This window comes from Pogona vitticeps, chromosome 6 (assembly GCF_051106095.1).
Source record: "Pogona vitticeps strain Pit_001003342236 chromosome 6, PviZW2.1, whole genome shotgun sequence".
NCBI classification, from domain to species: Eukaryota; Metazoa; Chordata; class Lepidosauria; order Squamata; family Agamidae; genus Pogona; species Pogona vitticeps.
The window spans coordinates 77441268-77467697 of NC_135788.1; the positions used below are offsets into that span (position 1 = coordinate 77441268).

At 39.8% G+C, this 26430-nt stretch overlaps 1 protein-coding gene across 34 annotated transcripts in view; it reads right to left on the minus strand.

Annotated features, from left to right (window-relative positions):
- Window positions 1-26430, minus strand: part of LOC110075381 (poly(rC)-binding protein 3) — a 279989-nt gene that overhangs the window by 5186 nt on the left and 248373 nt on the right. For 15 of the 34 annotated variants that reach the window (XM_078377629.1, XM_078377633.1, XM_020786593.3 and 12 more), the window contains 7 exons: window positions 25449-25580; window positions 20241-20369; window positions 18552-18695; window positions 14934-14975; window positions 14366-14441; window positions 12027-12079; window positions 5685-5854 (listed from right to left, as the gene is read on the minus strand). In XM_078377629.1, the coding sequence (XP_078233755.1) occupies window positions 5685-5854; window positions 12027-12079; window positions 14366-14441; window positions 14934-14975; window positions 18552-18695; window positions 20241-20369; window positions 25449-25580 (746 nt within the window). Of the gene's footprint in view, window positions 1169-5684; window positions 5855-12026; window positions 12080-14365; window positions 14442-14933; window positions 14976-18518; window positions 18696-20240; window positions 20370-25448; window positions 25581-26430 lie in introns of all 34 variants that reach the window. The other 19 variants (XM_073003939.2, XM_073003932.2, XM_073003942.2 and 16 more) reach the window with 3 other exon arrangements.

Here is a 26430-nt window from a genome sequence, read left to right on the forward strand (position 1 = left end):
TCATAACTTTGGGTAGATCACCTCTTTAGTCAAGATCAAGTGGGCTGGTACGGTCCCCCCATCAGACCACAACGTGTTTGCTCTTTTCTCCAGTAAGTGACCAAAGAGGGTATTATTTTAAAGGTAAGTACATGTTGAATACCCTGCATAGAACTGCTTTGGAGACATGGAAGCTGTTGCATGGAACTCAGCTGTGCTTTGCCAGGCAGGAGATCTCAGGTCTTAAGGCTGGATGCTGTCAACTAGTATTTTAGGCCTAATAACAGTTTCACTCAACTCATCATTTAGGAATGCTGACTGCATCATAATTGATACTCAGGGGATCGTAGTCACTACATTGGAAAAATCATTTTAACTTTTCAAAGGAGGATGGTGGGACCCAAAGCCCATTCCTGTCTGCAGCAGTTGTGAAGATATTGCGAAGCTGATGGCAACTGACACTATGTGATCACATCAAAAAAATGAGGTTGTGAGCATCAGCCCCAGACAGAAAATCTGTTCTTATGAAGAGGTGGGTGCTAGCACTGTTTACTGACACATCTAGTCACAGAGTAGAAACCTCCAAATTACACACACACAATGATCCTGAGTTTCATAAAAGCAACTCCACCTGTAAAATGAAAGCTAGGGGCATCCCAGACTTCAGTTTGCCTTATTGAGGAAGGGAGCTCTAATCCTCAGGCTTCTCTTTTAAAACAAACACTTTTGATTTTGCTGGGATTTGCACTACTGTCTATATGAGATTTATAGTTTTAGTATAAATTATTATTTGAAGAAAGATCCAGCAAAGGGGCATTTCCCCTACCAATGTCCATAAATTGGCTGAGCATGTTTGTATGGATAATGAGCATGTGGGAATTTTTTACAAAATATTTGCATAGCTTTAACATACATAATTCTGGCTTTACACTTATATTTTGGATTTGTTCTGAAATATATCTGTGTAGCTAACATTTGCCACTTCTGAATAAGTATTCCAGTCCCATATAATACAGTTAGTTTGCTGTCACTGTGAACTGGAAGCTCAGCCTGGCATTTGAAGAATTCCAGAAGAATGTCCATGTTAGTTTGTAGCAGCAAACACAGAAAAAGAGCGGGTGGCCCCTTAGACACTGATTATGGCAGGAGACTCCTTCTCATGTATCACCACTCACCTGTATTAAATATTCTGCAAACCAAATTAGAATTTGGATTAGGTTGGTACAATCCAAAGCAGACCTTGAAAGTTAAGAAAGTCCCTGGGGGACAAGGATAATGGCAGTAATTGTGACCTTACTCCATCACCATGCAGATCATGTCCTGACCCTTCTAATCTAGAGCACAGCATTATAACACTGTGTCAGTAGAAAAGTTGTCTCTTCTGTAGAGAAAGCTAGTGTTCTCTCTGCATTTAGAATGTAGCCAGATTTCAGTAGCAACTCAGTATGACGCTCAGTGCCTGGCTTAAATCTTGTGTGAAGGTGTTTTATGAGGTCTACAATAAAGATTAATGAAACTGAGCCAAAACTTAATAAGAATGCTCTATCTTTGTGGATATGAGGCTTGGATTTGTCTTCCTTCCTCCCCTCCTTTTATTCTAGGATAGGACATTCAAAGTTTTAGCCTGGTTTGATACCTCAGTTTCTTAACTAACGAAAAAGTTTTGTTTCTCATTATCCCATTGACTTTTGTTTCTCATTATCTTGTTGAAATAGAAAACTTCTATTCATGTCCAACAGCCAAAAGCTTTAAACACCCTTCCCTGACAAGGAAAGGGGGAAGGGTAGGGAATGTGTATAGTGCTTACATAATACTATGGAAAGGGCCAAAGAAAGTATGAAAAATATCCATGATATTTTGGTCTCTTTTTAGTGAAAACACGCATTGGTTGAATATGACATGTCAAATGCAATCTCCAGTTTTGCAAAGGATTGGTTAATTCTTTTGATAAAAAAAAATAAACCACATTTTTTTTTCTTTTATAGTTGCAATTCTATGCACATTTCCCTGGCAGTAAATCCCACTGAATTCAGCTGTATTGACTTTTGAACAAATATTCATCAAACTGTGTCACAAGTTACATCATGATACAAATCAAAAACTTCACGGGCATTATAAATCTATCAAAACAAAGAAGGCAGTTTGCAGTTTTAGAAATATTTTAAACTGCACATGATATCAGGGCAGTCTTATACTATATAGTTAGGGCACTCAAGAGTGCCAATCCCCATCTCATTCCCTATGTTGAGTTTCTGCCTTCTCTGTAACGCTAATATATTTTCCCTACTCTGCTCAATAGTGCGGGCTTTTGGACAAAGTGCTCAGTGGGGTGGCATCAGATAATAAGGTAAGGAGTACTAAGGAACCTCATGACACAATGATTCAACAGTAGTACTACAGTCAAGACTGCTCATGGCCTGAGTTTGATCCTGATGGATACAGGTAGCCAGCTCAAGGTTGACTCAGACTTCCATCCTTTCAAGGTTGGTAAAAGCAAACCCAGCTTGCTTGGGGGAAGGGGCAACATGTAGCCTGCATTATTAAATTGTGAACTGCCCAGTACTTTAAGTGCTATGGGGCAGTATATACACTGCACAGTTTGCTTTACTTTACTTTTAAACTTATGGAGTAGGAAGCATGACTTCAGCTGGAGTTGCCACTGCCCAGATAACCGTCAGTAGTATAGAAGAGAAAGGAAAAGTAGAAGGACGTAGAGGACAGAGGAAAACACTGTGGTTGTTCTAGCAAAGGACCAGAAAAACATCACAATTGGGTGAGCTGCACATATCATTTATGTGTTGTGTGTGGATATCACAAATTGTTTTCAAATTCTATTTAAAGAATATCAAGAATGTAGAACACAGCACACACCAGTGTCAAAGTGGTGTGTTCAAAGGAAGTGTGTGTTCTCTGTGATTAACGTATTTTTCGCTCCATAAGACGCACCTTTCCATAAGACACACCAATTTTTTAGGAGAAGAAAACTTCCTGTATAATCTGGGAAAAAAGTGCATCTTATGGTGCGAAAAATACAGTAACTCAATTAACCCCTTTTCTCTCCTGAAATAACATTTTTCTCAGAGCTGTGTGCCTCAGCCTGTGTTTACCTTTTAATGACCAACCAGATCATGAGACAAAGTGTATTAAATGCAAGAAACTTAGATGAAGGAAATCAAATGCAATGGCAAACAGACATCTTTCACTGCTTGAGGAAGCATGTCTTCTAAAAGCCTGTTGAATATACTGTTGAAATGAGCTATCAACCTGGCTTTCAGGAATTTACTAATTGAGTTCCAGACACTTCAGCTGTCATGCAGGCTTTAGTCTATGATCGGCAGAGTGAACTTTTCTCTAAGCCTTCTTTTGAGTCTACTCCTTGAATTTCAGTCAATCATCTCCTGCCACAAGCATGGAGCTCTTTACATGAAAAAGCCTTTCGTCTCTGGAAGTCTCTGGGCTGATCACATTAGAGAGAGGTTGAAATTGAGATTGCACCTGACTAAATCACTAAGCCAAACTGATACGAAGGCCCATCATGGCCCCTTGTGGATCTCAGAATAGCCTCATGTTGAAAAATTAGTGGCCACTCTGGGATCATGGGTCTTGCTAGTTTTGCTGGTTTGTAGCACAACACCTTTAAAGCTATTTGCTCTGCAGGCTTGAAGCCACTAGAAACCACTATCAATATGATAAATAGTTTCATGCAATCCTTTTGATCTGTCTACTGAGATTATCAAAACAGGGCTTGTAAACTCTGTGATTTACTTGGCCAGCCCAGACTGCTTCTCCAGCAAATATTTCCATGAGCAGAAAGAGTATACACTTCATTGCTGAGCTCAGCTGATAAAACTGAAAGACTCTGTCCACGGACCTGTGTAATGTCAAAACGTAGTTTATCTACACAAGTAGTTATGACTCTTTATTTACAAGAGGGGACGTATTATAAAAATACATTTGCCATATAGTAATCTGTAGATAAGATGCTTTTAAACCAAGGTATTGATGGTCACCAATGCCTTTCACCTAGAAATCAGCAAGAAAAAATACTTCTATTCCTACAACTTCTATATTATCGGTTTACTGAGCAGATGACTTCTTTGCAAAAAGGTGCTAAACAATCTTTTAAATCACATTCACAGATTGTGAGTTTACATGTTTGTATGCTGAAATAATTTTTTTTATCTCTGAGCAGCAAACTGCAAATCCATTATTAAGTACAGTCCTTTTTTGTTTTTGAATGTACTAGCTCCCCGGAAGACTGCTATCTTCTGAGATCCAAATGCATGGTGTGTGATGGCTGTGCAAGTAAAAATGAAAGGATCTGTTCTCCTCTTGATGAGTGGGGAGTCCCTGAACACCCAGAGAAGAACATATCCTTAAGGGTTAAAGGAGCAAACACTTTATGGTTCACAAGACTTATGAGATGAATGCATATTCATTACACAGGAGGCAAACTGGAACAGCTCCATCATGTTTCCAATTTGGAATCTGTCTTTAGAAAATTTATCCAGCCTCTGGTTGTGCTTTGACTCTCCACTGAGTTACCGCACATACGAACCAAACAGAAGAGATTTTCTTTGCTAATAAAGTAAGTCCTTGTAGACATTCCTTGTTTTGGAATGGCACACTATTTTTATAAACATGCCAGTCTGAAACAGGTTGCTCAAATAGGCTGCACAACGTATTTCCAAAGAGGGATTCTGGGAATTGTAGCCCCAAAAGGTAACATTTCTAAGCTTTGCTCAATAATCTTGCACAAAACAAGAGTTTACATTGCAAGGAATCTGAGGGCATCTTTGATTGTATACCCATCAATGGATACTCCCCAAAATAGTAGGAGCCCTGCATTGCAGGTGCCAACTAATTTTGTTCTGTTCCAATTCTTCTCCTTCCATCACCCCAAACAAACAAGACAGAAGATGATTTGCCCCATTGCCAAATAAATTCTAGCAATGCTCTTTAAAAAAACCATTTGGTTCCTATGCTGAATTTTCTGAATTATGCACTCATTTCATATGTTTTCTTGTTTTTAACAGCAAAATATTTTTCAGTTGCTAGCTTGAAGTGTGAGAGTTTTTTTTTAAAAAAAAAGACTGTACATGTGTTAACCTCTATACATGGATGTGATTTAGTAGCACATTTGTTCTGCTTTCTTTCAGTGCTCAGAAGCTGTTAGATGAAAATCTAACTAAAAAAAATTGGAAGAGAAAAGGGCACTGATATATCACCACCCACTTCACTAAGCCATCGATGCCACTGAGCTGTAAATACTCCTGCCCAGGCTCTTCCTATGATTCTTTGGAAGGAAAAGAAAGAGCCTCTCTCTCTCTCTCTGAATAGTCCAGTATTGGTACTACCATGCCAAAGATGCCCTTTGCACCTAGTGAATCACATAAGTTTTGCAGTCTACTTCATAACTGCATCTGTTTTGGTCAGAAGAACTGAAAGCAAGCAAATCCTTTTGCAAAAGATAATGCTTTATAAGCAGTATAGAACATTAATGCTTCAGTCTCTCACACTTTACACAAACTGGCACAGCTACTGCTGTACTGCTACTATGTTGCTGAAAGGAAAACTCAGGCTAATTTAATCTTTCCAATCAGAAGAAATGGTCATAGAGTTGTAACGGTACAGGATTTCATCAGGGCAGATTCATCTGGGCCACACTGGATTTCCAGAACAGACTACTTACAAAAAGAGCTTACCTTGCATTAATTAGGTATTGTGCCAGGCTGATGTTTGCAGGTGATCCTGTGATCGTTACTTGTCGTTCTGCTGAGCCTTCTGTGGCATTTGCAATCTTGATCTGTGCTCCAGACATCTGCCTGATTTCATTTATCTTACTGCCTTGTCTGCCAATGATGCAGCCTATTAACTAGAGCAAGACAAAGGCAAAGGACAGGGTCAAACAAAGACCATCATATCTGCAATATAGGGATAATTACAAATGTGATCTAATGTAAGCATGGCCAGCCTACCATTAGGCTGCCTTGGATGGAAGATTTGAGGTACCACCACTAAAGGGTGGCAAATAGTCATTTCTGTTGTGTAGCTACGTATTGGGATGATCTGCCTCATGCATCAAAGCACCTGGGTTCAAAGGTCATTGTCAAGGCTCTTTGATATCTAAAATACGAACAGAATAGCTTAAGGTTTGTAGGAATTAATGTTCATCCTCTTATATTTAAGATTCCACTTCTCCTTCCTTCCTTCCTTCCTTCCTTTTATCCCAGAACTGAGACTCAAGGCAGCTTACAAAAATAAAAATACAAATAATGGGACATGCAAGATACAGGAACAATAAAGACTCCTGTGGCACCACAAGCTAATTATATGCAGTTTTTAAAATTATTCAATATTTATGAAGTTATTATTTATTTATAAATAAGTGAAACTAATGATATATAGTGCTGAAAGTTACACAAGGACCAAGTAAGGAAATGCCCCTCCCCACAGTAAATGCAACTAGACAGAATTCTAAATAATGTTTAAAAATAAATTAAAATTACCCATTTTTATTAATTTCAGCAGTGCTGTGTGGTGTACGTGTCAATGAAAAAAAACAAGTCAATGCATGAAATTCAGTAATATGTTGCAACTAGACTAGGGTTACTGAACCAATGGAACTTACAGAGGATTTGTCTTACCAAATCCTCACTGATTCAATGGGCCTAGTCTAGTTGTGCTGGGGGGGTTATGTTTCTGTGCTGTGTTGTTTTGTTTTTTGGTGATTTTTTTTGCAGCCCCAGCGCCTTCCGATGGGGCTTGCTCCATTGGATAGGTACATCTGGAGATAAGAAATCCTTCAGGCAACATGATCCACAACCACATTTGCAAAGGGATTTAAACAGGAAAAAGAACTAGGCTTGGGAGCCTGGGAAGCTGGCAAAATACCAGAGTTCATATTGCCCAATCCAAGTTACCTGTCTTGCAACTGTATTTTCACTTCTTCACCGTCTTCAAAGTCTGCCCCTTTTACGATGCAATATTATGGTCCAAACCAGAGATTATCAGCACAAGGATAACTGTCCAGGTAGACTCAAAGGTAGTGCACCATGCTAAGATTATAAAAGGCACCCTGTGCCACAGAAGTTACCTCTGCCTTCACTGACAAAGATGGATCAAGGAGCACCAGCCACACACTGACACCTGATGCTATAGGAGGCAGCGCAATAGGTTGAACACTACTCATCTAGGCAGATATAACTTATGTCCGCTAGGAGTATTTCCATCTCTGGTCTTATCTTGCCTATTCTTATATCTAGGATTTGATTAGTTCTGATTGGGTATTTTTAAAGTGTGTAGCCTATACATGTGAGGAATGAAAGCAGGGACACAAACAACTCTGCCTCTCCACACCAGAGCATTTCATAATGTAGCGTTCACCCTTATTAGGTAATATAATTCATGTATTATTCATGTTCTATGCTAATATGGTTGAGAGGCGGAGCCGAGAGAGGTTAAAAGGCAGAGCCTGAGAAGATGAGTTAAGTCTAAGTTAAGTTGATTCTGAGTCAAAGTTTGGAATCAGAGAGAGAGAGAGATAGTTTGGGGATCTGAAGAGTGATTTGTCTGAGGAGTGATATACCTGTGATATTTGATACAGAAAATGCTTGGTGAAACTGAAATAAAATGCTTATGAATGATTCTAGAAACCATCTGTAATCAATGAACCTGTTTTATTAAAAAGACAGTACTGAATAGACTGTCTTCTTTTTGGACTACGTTGTGTGAGTTGGCTTTGGTATTTGGATATTGCCTCTGCATTTTCTGAACTTCTGACATAGGACTGGTTTATCGGACTTTGCTCTTGAAACTCCCAGGAACATGACACCGAGCCAGAAAGAAAGCAGGCTTCATAAAGAAATGGCAAGCAGACGACTTCCAGTGGACATCAGAGGTACCGATGACTGCTAGTTGACCGAAAAGAACATGGAAGAAGGAGCCAGAGATCATCAGAGCGACCCCTGAGTGCCAGCAGTTGTGTGACCAGCTGAAGGAGGTGGTAATGACCAGACCAATCCACAGCGCACCTGACTACAGCCGGGAATTCACCATCTTCATGGATACATCGAGCATTGGACTTAGAGAGGTGCTGTGCCAAGCAGCTGACAGCGGGAACATGCAAGACTTGGACTTTGCAATCCGCAGTGGCAGAGGGATTCAGAGCGTGGATGCTGATACCTTGCCTCGAAAGCCAAATGACTGATGGGGGGGATAAACAAAGTTGGTAATGTTATAATCAATTTTCTCTTTGTGTATAGTGATGAAAAATTGAATATTGATGAATGGACTATGGAGTAACCATTTAATTATCTATGTAAATTTTTCATAAATATGTTATATTTCTGTAGGATTGTAATATTAAATGTATAAATTAAAAGGTAAACTATGTAATGGAACTGTATTGGAAAGTTTAGAGTGAAAAGATATTGTGGTTGATATACAGTGGTGCCTCGCTTAACGACAATAATCTGTTCCAGGAAAATCGCCGTTAAGTGAAAACATGGTACAGAGAAAATAAAAACCCCATTGAAACGCATTTCACCCCAATGGGGTAAAAACTCACAGTCCAGCGAAGATCCCCCATATGGTGGCCATTTTTGCTGCCTGTATAGCGAGGAATCCGTCCCTAAACACAGTGTGGAGCCATTTTAATCACCTGGTGGCCATTTTGAAACAGCAGATCAGATGTTTAAAAAATGTCATTTTGCGAAGAATCAGTTCCCGAAGCAGAGAACCAATCATCGCAAAGCGAAATTCCTCCATTCAGACCATCATTTTGCGATCGCAATTGTGATCGAAAAAAGATCGTTGTTAAGCGGATTTGTCGTAATGCGGGGCAATCGTAAAGCGAGGCACCACTGTATAAGATGTTGTATTGCTTGCAGAATGTTGCCAGAGAGTAAGTAGAGTTTTTATGCACTGATGCCTGTTTGTTTAGGATGGAAAACGTGTTTCCCCTCCCAAACAAACATATTTAAAGGGGGAGGAATGTAGCGTTTACCCTTGTTAAGTAATAAAAGTAATGTATTATTCATGTTTTATGCTAATGTGGTTGAGAGGTGGAGCCAAGAGAGATGTTAAAAGGCAGAGCCTGAGAATATGAGTTTAAGTTAAGTTGATTCTGAATCAGAGTTTGGAATCAGAGAGAGAGAGAGAGAGAGATAGTTTGGGGATCTGAGGAGTGATTAGTCTGAGGAGTGATTAGTAACCTGTGATATTTAATATAGAAGATTAATATTGATGCTTTGTGAAACTGAAAGAATATGCTTATGAATGATTCTAGAAACCATCTGTAATCAATAAACCTGTTTTATTAAAAAGACAGTACTGAATGGACTGTCATCTTTTCAGAGTAAACTAGGTTGATTAAAGGGATCAACTGGTCGTAGTGTGTCAAGAAGTGTTTGGGAACCTTGTGAGCTCTGTGTTTAGTGAGACAAACAGGGGCCACAAGGGGCAAATGTCACAGTGAAGACTCTACTCATGACATGAGTTCGATCCTGACGGTAGCTGGTTTGAGGTTGACTCAGCCTTCCAGCCTTCCAAGGCCAGTAAATTGAATATCCAGCTCACTGGTGGGGTTATACAATGTGTAGCCTATATACAGTGGTGCCCTGCAAGACGATGTTAATCTGTTCCACTGAAATTGCTGTTTAGCAAAAACATCGTCTTACAAAAAGCGTTTCCCCATTGGAATGCATTGCAATCCATTTAATGCGTTCCAATGGGGAGAACAGTCGCCATTTTGCGAAAATCGCCCATAGGGAAGCCTTTTTGCGAAGCGCCAATCAGCTGTAAAAATTGCTGTCTTGCGAAGCATCGGTCCCTAAAACACCCATTTTGCGAAGACTGCCCGTAGGGAAGCCATTTTGTGGAGCTGCCGATCAGCTGTAAAAATTGTCGTCTTGTGAAGCATCGGTCCCGGGGGAAAAAACCCGTCTTGCGAAGCACGGACCGAAACATTGTCCAGTGAAAATCGCCCATAGGAAACACTGTTTTGCAAAGTGCAATGGTGATCGCAAAACCTCGTCATCATGTGGGGTAATCGTCTTGCAAGGTACCACTGTAATTAAATTGTAAAGTGTTTGGGGGTAGCCTATAAACAGAATGTTTTGCTTTAGTGTCTGTGGCACTGCGGGTTAAACTGCAGAAGCCTCTGTGCTGTAAGATCTGTAGATCTTCAGCTGTAAGTTCGAATCCACGTGACGGAGTGAGCGCCCGTTGCTTGTCCCAGCTCCCGCCAACCTAGCGGTTCAAAAGCATGCAAATGCAAGTAGATAAATAAGGACCACCTTGGTGGGAAGGTAACAGCGTTCCGTGTCTAAGTCGCACTGGCCATGTGACCACGGAAGATTGTCTTTGGACAAAACGCTGGTTCTATGGCTTGGAAATGGGGATGAGCACCGCACCCTAGAGTCGAACACGACTGGACAAAAATTGTCTAGGAGAACCTTTACCTTTACCTGTGTATGACACTTTATAGCTAACTGCTGAATGATTCCACTCAGCAGTTTCATGTTCTTATATGAACATGAAAAATGGCAGAACAGATCAGAACTCTACAAGATCTCAAAGCAATCAAGCAGGAGTCCCCAATATCGCCTTCTAGAAACTGGATGTCTGAGTACGAAAACACTACAAAACTATAGCCCAACCTCTAACTTGAGGAGATTACAGTGGTGCCTCGCTTTAGGATTGCCCCGCATTATGACAAAACTGCATTACGACAATCTTTTTGTGATCGCAATTGCGACCGCAAAACTATGGTCTGAATGGGGTTTTTTCGCTTTGCGATGATCGGTTCCCTGCTTCAGGAAACGATTCTTCGCGAAACGACGATTTTCCTCCAGCTGATCGGCATTTTCAAAATGGCCACCGGGTAAATAAAATGGCTCCCTACTGTTTTCTGGGATGGATTCATCGCTGCAGAGGCACAGAAAATGGCCGCCCTATGGAGGATCTTCGCTGGACGGTGAGTTTTCAGCCCATTGGAATGCATTAAACGGGTTTTAATGCGTTTGAATGGGCTTTTTATTTTCACATTACGACGTTTTCGTTCTACAGTGATTTCGCTGGAATGAATTAACGTCGTAACGCGAGGCACCACTGTATTCAGATGTATATTTGTACTGATGGTATCAAAAGCTGCTGAGAAGCCTGAAGAAATAAAAGGATTCCGTTCCCCCGTTTTTCTCATAGAGAAGATTATTCCTACAGATCAATCGTGGATGTTTTTAGTGATAAAATGAGGCCCGAAATCTGATTAGAATAGACTGTACATATTTGCATATCATGTATTTGTATAGCAAATGCTCATAAAACTCACCTCTTAAACTTGCTATCAATTCTATACTTAGACAAAGGATTGGTGACAAAGAACACCACTTTATAATCGATTCTGAGTTATTACTACATATGCCAAGAGGACTGTGGCCAACAACATAAGGAATATTCAGTGATTACCTGTATGAATACACTCACTGTACTTTAAGATGAACTCACTTTGTCATCACTTTCCATATATGGACTATAGCAGTCACAGTCCAAGGGTGTAGTTACACAGTTGCCAGAATACTGTCTGGAGCTCAGTTAGCAAGAGAGTGCTCATGCCTATCAAGTGCTTGTGACAAATGAGAACCAAGGTAAACTCAATTTAGACCCTCAGCTTTCCTTTCTGAACCACTTATCACTGCCATAAGTGTTTCTCAAACAGAGACCCATATGCACAGACCTGGAGTTAGATGGGAGGCTAGAGAACAAGTTAATCTACAGAACAACCCTTTTTGCCTATCTGGGTCCTCATCAAACTAGGAATACTCACACTGCACTTTGTTTCTACATGTATTTACCTCCCAGCTATTTCTGAGTTCATGTCTAAAATTACATTGGACTAGGAACTCTTTAGATCCTGAGATATTATGGCCTATTAGCTCCGACAATACTAGCATGACAATAGAAAGAAACAGACTAGTAATCTTACCCTTTATGCACATGTAAAGAACAAGAGAAATTAAAGAGTCTTCCTGCCTATAGGCACTTACATCATTTGGAATAGTGAGCTCATGGGAACTAGCTGGAGTACTGGCATCTAATCCTAGATTTGGAGAGAGAGAAAAAGAAGGAAAACATTATAATAGACATTCTGAAATAAAATAATTCACAACATTTCTAAGATTTCCCCAGCCCTCAAAGCATGGAGCCAAAAATAAAAAACTGGACAGCTAGCTTGGCAGAAAAGAAAGGTTGAAACGCACATAATAGAGCTATGTACTCAATACCCCAAATCCTATTGTTTAGCAGTAAATCACACTAGAATATGCCTATTGAATCATGGGGTTTTAGTGAATAAGCTCCTCCATAGGTTCCATTGGTTCAAATGGGCCTCTCTAACTGCAACCTAGTATACCAGAGTAAGTTACAATCAGAGTAGGCCCATCTAAATCAACTGAACTTTCAGAGGAGTTGATGCACCAAATTCCCATTGACTCAAATGGCCTTTTCTAGTGTGATCTATTATGCTAAGCAATAGGATTTTGGCCACTGAATTAAAATTTTCTGATAAAAAAGTTTGTAAGCCATGAGTGGGCATAATGCAGCCTTTCAGATGTTACTAGACTGCAACTCCCAGCAGCCCTAGTCAACACAATCACTGGCGAGGAATGCTGAGAGTTGTAGGCCAACAACAGCTAAATGGCCAGAGGTTGCCTACTCCTATCTTAAACCCACCAATATATCAGCAGAATATCTGTGAATACAGCGAGGTTGATTTTATGTAGAGGTAAAATTTGAAATCCACACTTTGTTGTAAAAAAATGAACAGGGGGCTAAAATTTGACCTGCCAGAAAATAAATCTATAAATAAAAACTAACCAGAACCCATGAAAACTGATACAATTTTAATAATTTGGAGATAAAGAAGGCAAATTATAATGGCATACAGGGAATTAGTCAATCTGCAGCTTGTTAGAAAGAGGTTGCTTTAAAAGGGAAAGTACCAAATACCATTAAGGCTGCAATATGTTAAAGATTAAATTTGCATAGGAAATGCAAGTAATGTGTTCACACTCAAAATTACAGGTTATGCACAACAACAGTACAAGGAAGAGATTCAGGAGCAGCATGTTAATGAAAAGGCTAAGGAAAAGAGAATGTAATGCTTTTCAGAGATTTTTTTTTATCAGATACACCATATATCTCCACCAGTTTAGTTTGTCCATCTTAATTTTTGTAGGCAGCACCTCAAAGGCTTACCATTTTGGGGGGCAGGTCTATAGTTTTTTAGGAAAGTCTTTTCTATATCATACACATTTGTTTCAATTAGATCGTACATAATTGTGACTACATTAGAGTATATCTGTTCTTTTATATTCTTCAATACCTATTTCAATTGATTTGCTAAATATTGTGTAATCAGTTCAGCTACTCCTATGTTTTGATGTATGTGATAAAAATGTTATTACTTGCCATACAAAATATGTACCAATGTGCTGAGGTTTCTGTTTAAAAAAATCATAGTTCTATAGTTCCACTGAAGCAAATTTTATTGGGTAGGGCCCTCATATATGTTATACTTACAAGAGATGTTTTAAAATAAATGAGACTTGGTCATGAATGATTTGTCCTATTGATTTTAATAAACCTACTTTGTGTTTGGATCCAATATTTAGTGCTAAACTGAAGTGCTTATAAAAATACTCATAAATCAATTGTAATTTCCCTTCATTAAGAAAGACCCCAGTGATTAACAAGGGCATGCAGTTAGAAAAAGTATTATAATTTATATAATAAAGTAAGAATGTAATGAGAATTTGCATATGAACTAAAGAAGATAGTTTCTTGTGCTTTGTCTGTGAAATCTCTGATTCTCTAAAATATACTATCAGCTAAATTCAATATTATTTCAACCAAGAGTAGTCCCGCTGGATTGATGAGCCTTACTTTAGTTGTGATTAACAGGTCCAATTCATTCCAATGGTTCTACTGTGAAACATACATTGGATCTATCCTTTATTTAATTGTGGGTTTTTTAATATGTACCTGTTTTTTAAATCAAATACACAAAATTCACCATTCAAATTTTCAGGCACATGGCACATAATGTGTGGTGCATAATAACGTTTGATGCCAAGACAAAAGAAACTAGTGGTACAGTTAAAGTAAAGCAGAAGAAAATTAGAACAATGCAAAACTGTTTAATGGTGTCAAAAGAAATCTTACAAAGAGAGCCACAGGAGGGGGAAAACATAACAACAAAGATTAATGTGTAAAAACAAAAGGAACATTGGCCATTTACCACATTTAGTGATCCAAATGTTGCAATGACCATGGGAAACAGAGCTGTTAAGAAGAAGGACATCCCCAGGGAGTCATGGGTACGTACCAGGGAAACCAGGGGTGGTCTGCCCAAGGGGAGTAAAGGGGGGATGCTGCATAGCCAACTGGTGAAGCTTGGTCAACTGCAGGGCAGGATGGGAAATTAGAACTAACCAATCAAATGGAATTATTTCAGAGTAGAGAAAACCATCTTAACATGTTTCAAAACAGGATTAATTAAAATTAAATTTAATAAGCTATAAATCATTCATTCAATTTTACTACATAGAAAAAATAATCAAAATGAGGATGACACTGTCATTACATGTAAATTGCTAACATTATTATCTTTAAAAACTGTTCTAAATAATCACACTTCAAAAACTTAAATATATATAGCATGCATAAAATGGAAAAACACATTTGTATCTGGGCCACTGTACTTTCTAGTAACTATTATACAAAGTGATCTCATAGAACTAGTATGTGGGCTAAGTGTCACTCCATTAAGGATGTTCTCTTTAGCCTTTGTGGATGTCTCCATGACGGTTAAAACACATAGAAAGTAAATGCTGCCCAGATCAAATAGGAGAAAGAGCAAAATACAGGAGATAAATTACATGCACTGGACTCACGTCTGGATGTGGGATGGCATACTGCCCCTGAATGGTGAATGCCTACAAATGATAAAGACAGATGACAGATCCTGAACAGTCATGTATCAAAATCAGTGGCGTCTTCCCATCATTTCACATACTCATTATTTTAATAATACAAACACTAAACCATGCTCTTGAGTCACACTCAAGAGTTTGGATGGCCAAGATCTTGGACACACTTTTGGGGATTTTTTTTTGACATTTTTCTTTGAATCACAGATTTCCTATGTCACCTCACAATCTGTTTCAAAATTGATTAGTCATGCAAAGAGGGGAGCAAAGCTGACTGGAAACCATAAAGGGGTAGTCACACATTTGCAAGGATCCTGGGGGGTGGGGGGGGGGAGGTCCTGACATTCCCAACAAGTCACGACAAATTTAACTGGTACTGCTTGAATTTTTGATGTCTGAGATGGAAGGGCAACAATAAATTATAATTAAAAAAGCACCTCAAATTGCACAGTCTGAAACTTGCCACATTTTCCTGCTGGTTAGCTCTGGTATTAACTGGAACAAATGTCTGAATGTTTGATTGAATAACAATATTTTCTCTTTGTTCAACAACTCAAAATAAACAATTCCTCCCTTGTTCTGTTTCTGAATGCTTTCACACAACATGTTGTAGTACTGCATTGAATTGCAGTTTGATTTCTTCAGTCTCTAATTTTGTGGTCATATTTGATTACTCATATTTCTTTCTTTCTTTGTAGCACATCTAGCTGAATTGACTCCCTGTACATAGTCACTATATGTTCCATTGTTGCAGTCCAGATGGTAGATACAGTAGCAGTTTTAGAGTATTAGAGAACAGAATATGATACCATGATATAAACCACATTTTATTTTGATTGAATAGACTACAGGTGTTCTAAGGGAGAACCTAAATGTTCTTTGCAATCCCAAATAAAAGAAATTATCCCTGTGTTTCTGTTAGAGATTATTGTGTGTTCTGACTAATTATCTTCAATGAGCTAAATTAAGTACAGAGTCAAAAACATGGAGTTAACTTGTAATAAAATTTCAAAAAAGGTTTATTAACTATAGACTTTAGTATTTCAATAATTAAGGTCAAAAATATAGCATTTGAGTGAAAAATAAATAAGGCATTTGTCTTACATATTCCAGGTAAGTTTCTTTAGCTTTAAAGAACGTTTCTAAACTGAATAAACCACCCCTAAAGCTGGATGGCATGGATGCAAGTGTGGATGGAGAGAGAGCCATTCAATAGCATGTGCTCAGGTAATCTCCATCTTGGAAAAGGCCCTTCTTCAAGGAAGAAGGCACACAAGAGAGAGGAGGGGCAGGAAGTGATCAATGCAAAATAGTGCTCCAATAGCAGGGTAGAACTGAGTGATCGGCAGAATCACTCACTGCATACCAGGACACAAATGATCTGCATAATCCAACAGTTTTCCCATTAAAAAAAGTAATTGCTCTTCAGTAATCTATTAAATATAACCATATTTCCAAATATTTCTTTTTATTTCAACAAAAGCAACTTCAGAGTTACTAAACCACACAAGAGATGTGACCTCTGTCCTGCTTATTTCTCTGCAAAAATGTTGTGTCCTGATACAGCCTTCACAATTCCTTCTTCACCTGAGTAGCTTACATTTTCCACAGCCTCCCACACTCAAAATTCACTGATAGAAAGCCTGCTTGATAAGGACCACAGTTATGCTCCACAAGAGCCTCTCTGCGAGGTGTGAAGTTGCATGGGTGGGGCTCCTTTGCCTACCCGGACAGAAGAGAAAGACACGTGCTTGCTGCATCATATAGGGTGACCAGGCTGGGCAGGAACAAGCCTTTAAGAAGGTTGGCCAGCCCTGCATCACCCTTCCTGTTTGCTGGTTGCGATGGAGAGGGAAGATGCTGCTGCGGGTCCATGCAGTTTCATTTTTGACCAGGAGGACCACCGAGCGCTTAAAGAGCAGCAGGATTTAGGGGATCGGCTCGCCACTCCTGGCAGGAGGTGGGATGACAAGTCTCTCTCCCAGGTCCAAGAGTGGCTCACTGAATGTGATCTTTGGAGCCACTGGATGGCTCCGTGGAGGTTGTGGCAGTGGCAGAATTGTGAATGGACCATCTGGCCCCATGGGGCTGGACCCTCGTTATCGCCACCTGTTCGGGAGCATTCGTATAAGAATACCACCATCTCTAATCACACCAAATGGCATACTGATTTCTATATTATCTTAAGTGAACCTATTTAGCCCACTGCAGCCTACTCTAATTCAGCTGTCTAGGTAAATTCTGAAATGGATGCCTTGACAAACATGCCTTTAATTTGTTTGGTTACAATTTACTATCCGTGCACCAAGACTTTATCCAAGTCATAGCCTTGAACCTATGAAGAAGTCGCATAGCTATGCTGCTGGGGCAAGGGCTTGACCTCTACTTCCTAAGATTCTGCATATGTAATATAAGTTATGTTCCACAAATTGGTGTGGCTTGTGCCAGTGCATAGCCACCACATAACCAGGCAGCAGAAGGCAATTCCACCTCCTTCACCCCTTTCCTCAGAAGCAAAGCTAAGGTGGAATGGATTGTAGACTAAAAAAAGATTTCCCACCAGTGACAGCTTGTTAGTAGTCAGGATCTGTACAAGTCTTAGCTCTGCAATGGTACTAATAATATAGACCAGCCATCATTCTATCTTATGAAAACGTAGCTTCCCTCTGGACCATTCTGTGCACAATCCATTTGTTTCTGTGAAGAACAGCTATAGGAGATCTGAGGAGAATTGTTTGGCATGGCAATTAAATAGAAGAGGCCAGAATGACCTCAGGATATAGAAAGAGCTACAGCTGCCTTCCTGCATGCAGTGGTCCTAATATATGTACTCTGATCATGTGACATTTCATAAATAAAGGAACACAGCTACATAAAGACTGCATTAGCCAGTAGATTACACCTGAAGTCACTGGAATATTGGCAGAAGTCTAGATTCAGAACAGAACTGAGCATGCCCAGTATGACTGTGACAGCTGTTGTTGTGATTGATTTCTATTGAACAGAAAATGTAAATAATCTGCTCAGAACTTAAATCAGCCAAAACAAACCAATCAAAAGCTGGGGATTCTGGGAGCTGTAGTCCAAAACATTACTTTTTCTATTTGAAAACTGGAATTGAAAGAGAAAGGTTGATTTCTACCAATTTTTCCAGATTGGTTTGACATTTGGCACAGTTATAGGCTTCATTAAATAAATCACCGATGCCAAGTTTCAAGTTGGTCAACTGAACAGGTGTCAATATGTGATTAATTAATATGTGATTCAGGTACATGAATATATTACCACTAGCCCACTTCAAAGACCAACTTACCCATACAGCCAGATTAGTTCGGCATATGGACAGCTCTCCCCACCCCCAAATTATATGATGTGACATGTTACAAACTGGAACTCTGCTTTGAGGAAAGAGAAGTTTGTTGGAACATAGAGAGGGTGGTGGAAGGGATCTGCCGAGTAGGGGGATACTTCAGGTTGAACTGGTATAAACCACACACACACAAAATATATATAACATCCATATTGCTAGAAAAACAATCAGTACTATACCAGACAGAAAAGTAGTAAATGTTGAAAACTAACAGGCGCTGTCTGAGGTTGAGCCAAGACGGTGTGGTTTCCAGCTGAAGCCAAAAGGGTGTCTGTTCTTACCTGGCCACCTGCAAATATTATAGGTGCAGAGGCAGGTTTGGGACGGTAAGGAATAGTGGCACCTTTGGGTGGAGACTGAGGATGAAAATATAAAACAGTAAGTAACTGAAAGAAAACAGTGAACATACATTAAATTTGGTTGTATACAATATCCTTGACAATATCCAATATGTTAGTGATATTGTCAGTCACAAAAATGTTATAGTCTAACTCTCAAAACATGATTATTTGTCTCATTTCTACTTATCTCAGTCAAACTAGATATTAAGGAAATGTGTATTATCTACACTCAGTTCCCCACCTGTCCTCCCACAACATCATATACTCAGATACATGTACCTTGGCATACTTGCTAACTAAGCCTGTGTTTATCTTCCAATGAACAATGACAAAATATGGAATGAAAAGTTGAGAGGTGAGGAAAAGCACATGCTATGATAAGCAGACATGTTCCCCTACTTGAAGTACACTTATTGTCTAGTTTGGCCCAGAATTTTTGTATTCACAGGGCCAGCTGTAATTTTTTTGGGGTGGGGAGGCCCCTCAAAGAACAGATGCCTGTGGGCCTCACTCTGTTTTATTCTTGTCTTTTCTTTATTTGTGTGTCTCCTGCATTGCAACTATTTTATACAACCCATTCTCATCACAGACTCTCTTCTTTAATTCTCTCCTGCTTGCCTTACACCAGCCCTTGCTTCCATATCTTGTCTCTAGAAGAGGGCTTTAATGCTTTACCATCTGACTAGGTCCTTATCCAGTCTGAGACCATTGTTCATGATATTTAATAACAAAACCAAACAAAAAATCACACAATTGGTGGTTTTATGGTGATCCGGATTCTATAATTTTAAACAACTGAATTTCCATCAAATAATTAAGAAAGGCATAAAACTACCATGATTCCCCAATAAACCACCACTTGTAAATCTCTTGAAACATCCTTCCAGAAAAAACAAGCCCAAGGTTCTCTCTGGTCTGCAATAAATATCCTGCTATCATTGTTGGAAGTAGGGCTGAGCTAGTGGCTGAGAAGAGGAAAAACATTGTTGGTTTCTGCTGTGTTGTGATTCTTTGTTGTCTCTGATGGTGAGCCATTTCAGATGCCACAATAAAAATCACTCAAAGCTTAGGGAAGTATTAGAAGAAGGGAGTTTAAGATCAGAACCATAAGCTACTGGGTGCTTTGATTTTCACAGATTTGGCATGGAAAAAATGCCATTGTATCAGAGATGGGAAAAAACAGTTTTTGGGAACACAGTTCCTAAAATCCCATGACCAGCAAGCCCCATGGCCATGCTGACTGAGATATTGTGAATGCTTTAATCCAAAAAAGTAGCTTTCTCCTCCCTGGGTTGTATTTACTGGACCACCATTAGACCTGTGGTGCTCTGAACAATTTTTATTCTGTGACGTCAATCATACTGCAATATTTACCAATGGCAACAATCATTAAGAAGACATAACGATGAACCTGTGATCACAATTCAAGGGATTTGTACACTGTATGGACTAACAGATGTGAGTCTTTTTAAAGAAACTGTGCATTGGAATCCAAAGGAGAGCCTATAGTCATATGATTATCGTAAGAATTTTTGGCAGATTTCTGGAACTGTGTCGTACCTCTAGCATAACAACGCAGATTTGCTTTACACACTGAATAATGGCATCAGGTGTACCCGATATAGTTACAGCACGCTCTGTGGAGTTTGGTAGCATGTCCCCTGCAACTTGTACTTGTGCCCCTGTGGACTTAAAAACAAACAGAAGCATTACCAGAATACATCTACAGTATGCTCATTTCAATATATCATTCACTTTATTCACTCAGTTATCACCAAGAGAGAAGATTTCACCAAACATCACCACTGGCACTGTTTTGTAACAAATCAGCCTTATCGCTCAAATATTGAGTATACTTCAGTGGTAACAGCTGTGGAATCTTAAAACCTACAAGTTATTTCTCTGAATTAAACCAAAGTACACCTGGCCTCCACTAGGATATAGAACACAGACAAAAGTATTTCAATCCACATGTCTACCATGGCTCAATGTGATCCTCTTGTATTCCATGGCATATAACCATGGAAAAATTATAGAATAACTGTCCTTATCACCACTTTTTAAGTCTCAGTGAAATTTTTCAGCATTTGAAGACCCCTATCTTGATATAAACAGATTTTATTTTGAAAAGTTGGCCTACATATTTAACTCCATTTATCTCTCCTCACTTTGTTCAAAGATTAAATACATGAAGCTATCCTATGATATTCTCAGAATGAGATGGGGGCCCTTCAGTAAGCCTAAGGGTGTGGAAAAGGTAAATTGGCTACTTCCTCCTCAAAGGTCTCTCCTGTTTCCTAGAGGTGCTGCTCCTTGGTGCTGCTTTCCAGAGTGGCTGTTCTGGGGAATTAATTGTGGTTGCTGGATTTCTTCACTCTAGAGCAGTGGTCCCCAACCTTGGGCCTCCAGATGTTCTTGGACTTCAACTCTCAGAAATCCTGGCCAGCAGAGGTGGTGGTGAAGGCTTCTGGGAGTTATAGTCCAGAAACATCTGGAGGCCCAAGGTTGGGAACCACTGCTCTAGGGGAATATGGTTAGAACAATCGAAGTACAGGTGTTCTCCCAGGAGATTGAGGAAACAGCTGGCTTAACAAAGCCAGCCTTTGGATGATTGCCAATGACACTGCATTCTCTTTTCCCTGTGTTCAAACTTTGTTATTTTACAGATGAGAAGTATCAGTTGGTCCTAGGTTTTGTACTGAAATGAAAAGCACCATTTTTTAGCTTTTCTACACTGGGGCATTTTGGAAAAGCTGCCTAATTTGACATTCTCTGGGGGACATTGTTACAGTGAATAGCTGATGAAAAAGTGCCAGAAAACATACATTTATGTATGCATTTGCTTATTTTAATTCCATTTGTTAACTGCCTTTCAAGAACATTGTCTTTGGGGCAGCTCATAGAAAAAAAAATAGAGAGAGAAATATAATCATATTAAACAATGTTGCAATCAAATACTATTAAAGCAATATGTCAAAAGCCAGGGAGAACTCCTTGGACATCTGTCTGCTTGCCTATCAGCCTGCATGCTGGATTGCTCTTCCTAAGCAGATGCTGCTATCAGGAAAATGGTTGCTTTTTCTTTGGCCAAGATGTAAGCAAGAGAATCTTTGGCATTCCCTCCATATCATTACTTTTCACAGTGGAAAGCAAGGTGTTCCATTATTTCATATGGAGGGTCACCATGCAGACAAGAACCTTACAAACTCCATGTGTAGAAAGCAGGCGAGGGGGTACTCCGCCGCTTGTATCTTGGCTAAAGCTGGATAATGTCTGAATAGGGCCATTGAGTTAGAGAGGTATCTGCCAGCAGCCCCCATTGTCCCAGTTCAGGTGAGGGCTATAACAGAGATGTTGTTGAGGAAGGACAGCCTTTCAGTCCAGCTTGTTCACTAGCAAAGGGGTAACCAAATGGAATACAGAGTGAATAGTAGGAATAAAAATATTAAAACTTTATTAATTTTGAAAGTGGAGAATCAAGGCCACACATAGAATATGTGTAAAGTGGGTCTCCCTAAATAATCAGACCTTCCAAAGTAATCTGAACATATGCAGGAATGCATAAAATAAAACAACTACCGAAAAGCAACAACAGCTTTCTCTGTTGTGTAGATTATGTGATCAGGAAATATTTTATCTATCATAACGCTTCTTTTTTTACCTGACCCAGCGAATACAAACTTGCATATTCTTTTTGATGCCCAGTTATGGTCACTTGCTTATAACTTACACATGATCTCTCTCTTCCCCCTCACTGTCCTGGGGCAATGAGGTCACTGCCAGAGGGGGAACTGCAGAAGTGGCGAGCATCCTGTTCAGGCATTCAGATGGAAAGCATGGCTCAAAAGGTGATGGTGACATAGAGACACAGGTAAGCTCCTCCTATCATGTCCTCATCCCTCTCTCAAGGCTTCCATATCTTTACAAGTTCAGCACATAGGTCTGCATAGGTGCTTTATGATCTCACAATAATGAGCTGTCAGTCATGGAAGTGCTGTAAGGGTATTTAGCCCAAATGAACTTATATGCAGTTTTGCACACTGGACATGCAAAGGCCTGGTGGATTTCCACATGAGGTGGGGATGTGGATGGCAGGCTTTATGTGTGCATCTTGTTTCCCACTATCCATTGAGCCCTATACACTTTCAGATGGAACACCTGAACAGGGTTAAGTAGGTTAATGGTACCCCATTCTGGTCATTTTTCTGGCTTTTAATTAGGATGTTTCAGTGTCTCTGTCTTTTAAATTGTGTCATCTAAGAAATAGTTTTATTACTACTTCAGTGACCCTCTAATCTGAAATTCTTACCATTTGAATTAAATTGAATTGATTCCCAAGCAAATATCCTGAAGAAGTAGAGATTTTTTTCAGAGAAATAAAACTGAAGAAAAGATGCTGTTGTAGAAAATTGTTTTTTCTTACATTAGCATAGTAACTTGCAACTAGAGTAGGACTATTTGAAACAATGGAACTTATAGAAATGTTGTCTTACCAAATCCCAAACCGATATTCAACAGGCCTTCTCTAGTGTGATTTACTATGCTAAGCAACATGGTTGCTTAGCATAGTAAGTCACACTATGCTAAACAACACTGTTTCAGCCATCAGATCAAGTTGGTAGGTTTTGGTTTAATCACAGTTGCAGCCCAGCATTTTTCAAAAAAAAAAAAAAAACCCAAATATTTTAATTTTTTTGTTAACTAACCTCCCCCCACACACTTCAGTTAATCATGATTTGTACATGGAGCATTTCTTGGGGAAATGGTAATAACTTGTATTTTGCTAAACAAAAAGAAAAGGGTACTAAGCTATGTATTGGCTTGGTATTTCCTGGAAAATGCAAGGTGACAGCTTGAGGTGACAGCTGCAGTATAGAACAAAGTGAACAAATTAAACGACTAAAAGCTCACAAGTAGAATTTGAATGAGGAAAGTTTGAAACTCCATTTTGCATTTCTCAATTCTTTGTACACGTTAGTTTCTCAGTAAACCCCAGAGCCTTCTAGAATATACAATGACACCTATAAGTTTCTTACCCAAAATCTCTGCCATTCTATAAAGGCCATTCTTATACATAATTCTTACATCCCCCTTTCTCTTCCTAGTGCATGTTCTGACATTCTCTCAGTTTGGTCCAACTATAATTTGCCATTATACCCAAGCTAACCAAATGGACTAGGTGAAGGCAAATAGAATGAAACTTAATTCAGACAAGACAGAGGCACTATTAGTCAATTGGGGGATAGAGATTCAGACTGTATTGGATGGAATTACACTCTTTCTGAAGAGTCAGTTTTGTAGCTTGGGTATAACTGGATTTAACCCTGAGCATCGATAAGCAAGTCTCAGCAGTGGCAAGGAGCACATTTGCCCAGTTCAAACTGGTGCATCAGCTGCATCTGTTCCTTGAGATGTCTGGCTTGGCCATGATATGCTTTAGTTACACTGTTTGAATTATTGTAATGTCTTCTATGTGGGATTGTATTTGAAGAGTGTCCAGAAACTTTAGATGGTTCAAAATGCTGCAGTCAGATGGCTAACTGGCATTGGTTACAGGGAACACACAACTCCGTTACTACAGCAGCTTCATTGGCTGCCAGTCTGCATTTCAAAGCCCTATATAGCTTGGGTTCAGGCTATGTGAAGATCTGTGTAACTCCACATGAGCCCTCTTGGATTATAAGATCTTCTGAGGTGGCCCTTGTTTCATTTCCATCACCTTCCAAGGCTTGTTTGGTGAGTACATGAGAGAGGGGCCTTCTCAGTGGCTGCTCCCAGGTTTTGAAATGTGCTGCCCTTTAAACCTAGGTTGCCCCCTCCCTCTTCACCTTCCATAACCAAGTGAAGATCTTTCTTTTCAGGCAGGCTTTTAAACAATAAGTGGGAATCTCAGAAATGTTACATTTATTGAAATTATTTTTTAATGCTTTTAAAATGTTTTTAATTGTGGTTTTAATATTGATGCATGTTTAATTATTTTTAGTATAGTTTTTAAAATGACATTTTAAAAATTGTGATGACTATATAGCTTCAACTGTTCTGAACAGCCATGGATTCCCTATGGGGAGAAAGGCAGAATCAAAATAAAATAAAATAAAACAAAACACAAATCATGTTTGCCTGGTTCAGATGTAAAAACAAAGTTGATATGCTGAAATAAGGAAGTCAGAGAAGGAAACAAGAGCATTTAAGTGAAAAAGGAGGAAAAGGGAACCCACCCTAGGCTTACATTAGGGGTCTCTTTGCTATTCAAAGACCAGCCACAAATATCTATAATGTACAAATATCAAAGTCTTCATCAAGAAATGTGATTATAGAATAAAATTTTCTCTACTGTTCTTCTCTCCTTCTCATGAGGACCCATTAGGACTTCATCACTTGCAGTCAAGTCACCACACTTCTAATAGAAGAAACATATACTGTACCTTGTATCATGGGAGATGAGTAACTGGTGCTGAGGGACATGAACACACTAACATCCTGACACTGTTGCTTGCTTTTTGATTCTAGCAGCTAAGGAAACTCCTGCCATCCTTCCACTGGTGATTTGTGGACAGTGTTTAAACTGTGTCCAAGCGATTCTGAGATTTATTAGAAAGAAAATTAGCTATGGCAGGAAAACCTCTCTGAGAAGCAGCCACTTGGGGGCTGAATGGCATACACCATTCCTCAACAGAGACATCTGTATATAAAACTTACCTGAACCTTGAAAACCAGTATGTTTTCAAGGTTCAGGTAAGCAGTTAATACCTTGGTTAATTGGCTTACCTCCCTGATTTCTTTGATTTTGGATCCTCCTTTCCCTATAAGGGATCCACACTGACTTGCAGGCACAACAAGTCTCAATGTTACAGGTGGCTTGCTTGTTACTGTGCTGTTTGTCATTGAAGTATTGATATCCTGTAACAACAAAATCAGAAAGTTTTAGGTAGCAATTCTTAAAATTCCAATTCACACTTAAGGAACGGCCACAATCCTACTATGCTTTTATGCTGGCATAACTCAATTGGCATAAGTCTTGGTGGTGAATTGACCACCAAAACACCAAAATAAAATTATCTGTTGCCTGACATTTATAAAGTGGTAGTAAATAAAGTAACAAGTTTTGCAGTAGCTACTCAAAAGTTGAAAAAAAATTATGTAAAGACTCATATGGTTAACTGACAGGACTTGATTTTTTTGAAAACATGTCTATATTTTAATTTGTTTGCCTGGCGGGGGAGGTCCAGGAGTCCGAGCATGGCCGTGATTGCCCGGCACGGCTCAGTTCCCAGCAGCTGCGGTGGCAGCGGGGGACCTCCGGATGCCTTCCCCGCCGCCATGGGAGGCATCTTGGAGTTCCCCACCACCACCGATAGTACTTTGGAGGCACTATTGGTGGCGGGGGAGAGCTCCGAGTTGCCTCCCATAGTGGCGGGGAAGGCATCCAGAGGTTCTCCCCCCACACCGACGCAGGCTTTCCCAGGGAGTGGACCGGGCCTACCAGGGGAGGGCTTCCCCCAGTAGGCCCGGTCTACTCCTTGGGAAAGCCTGGGGAGTAGAGTGCGCCTACTGGGGGAAGCCCTCCCCTGGTAGGCCCAATCCACCATGAGAAAAACTGCGTCAGCGTGGGGGGGACCTCCGAGAGGCCTCCGGCAATGTCAATGGTGGTAGCAAGGGACCCCCGAGAGGCCTCCAGCAGCGGCGGAGAAGCCCTCAGAGGCCTCAGGCAGTGGCGACGGCGGCAACGGGAGACACCTGGAAGGCTTCA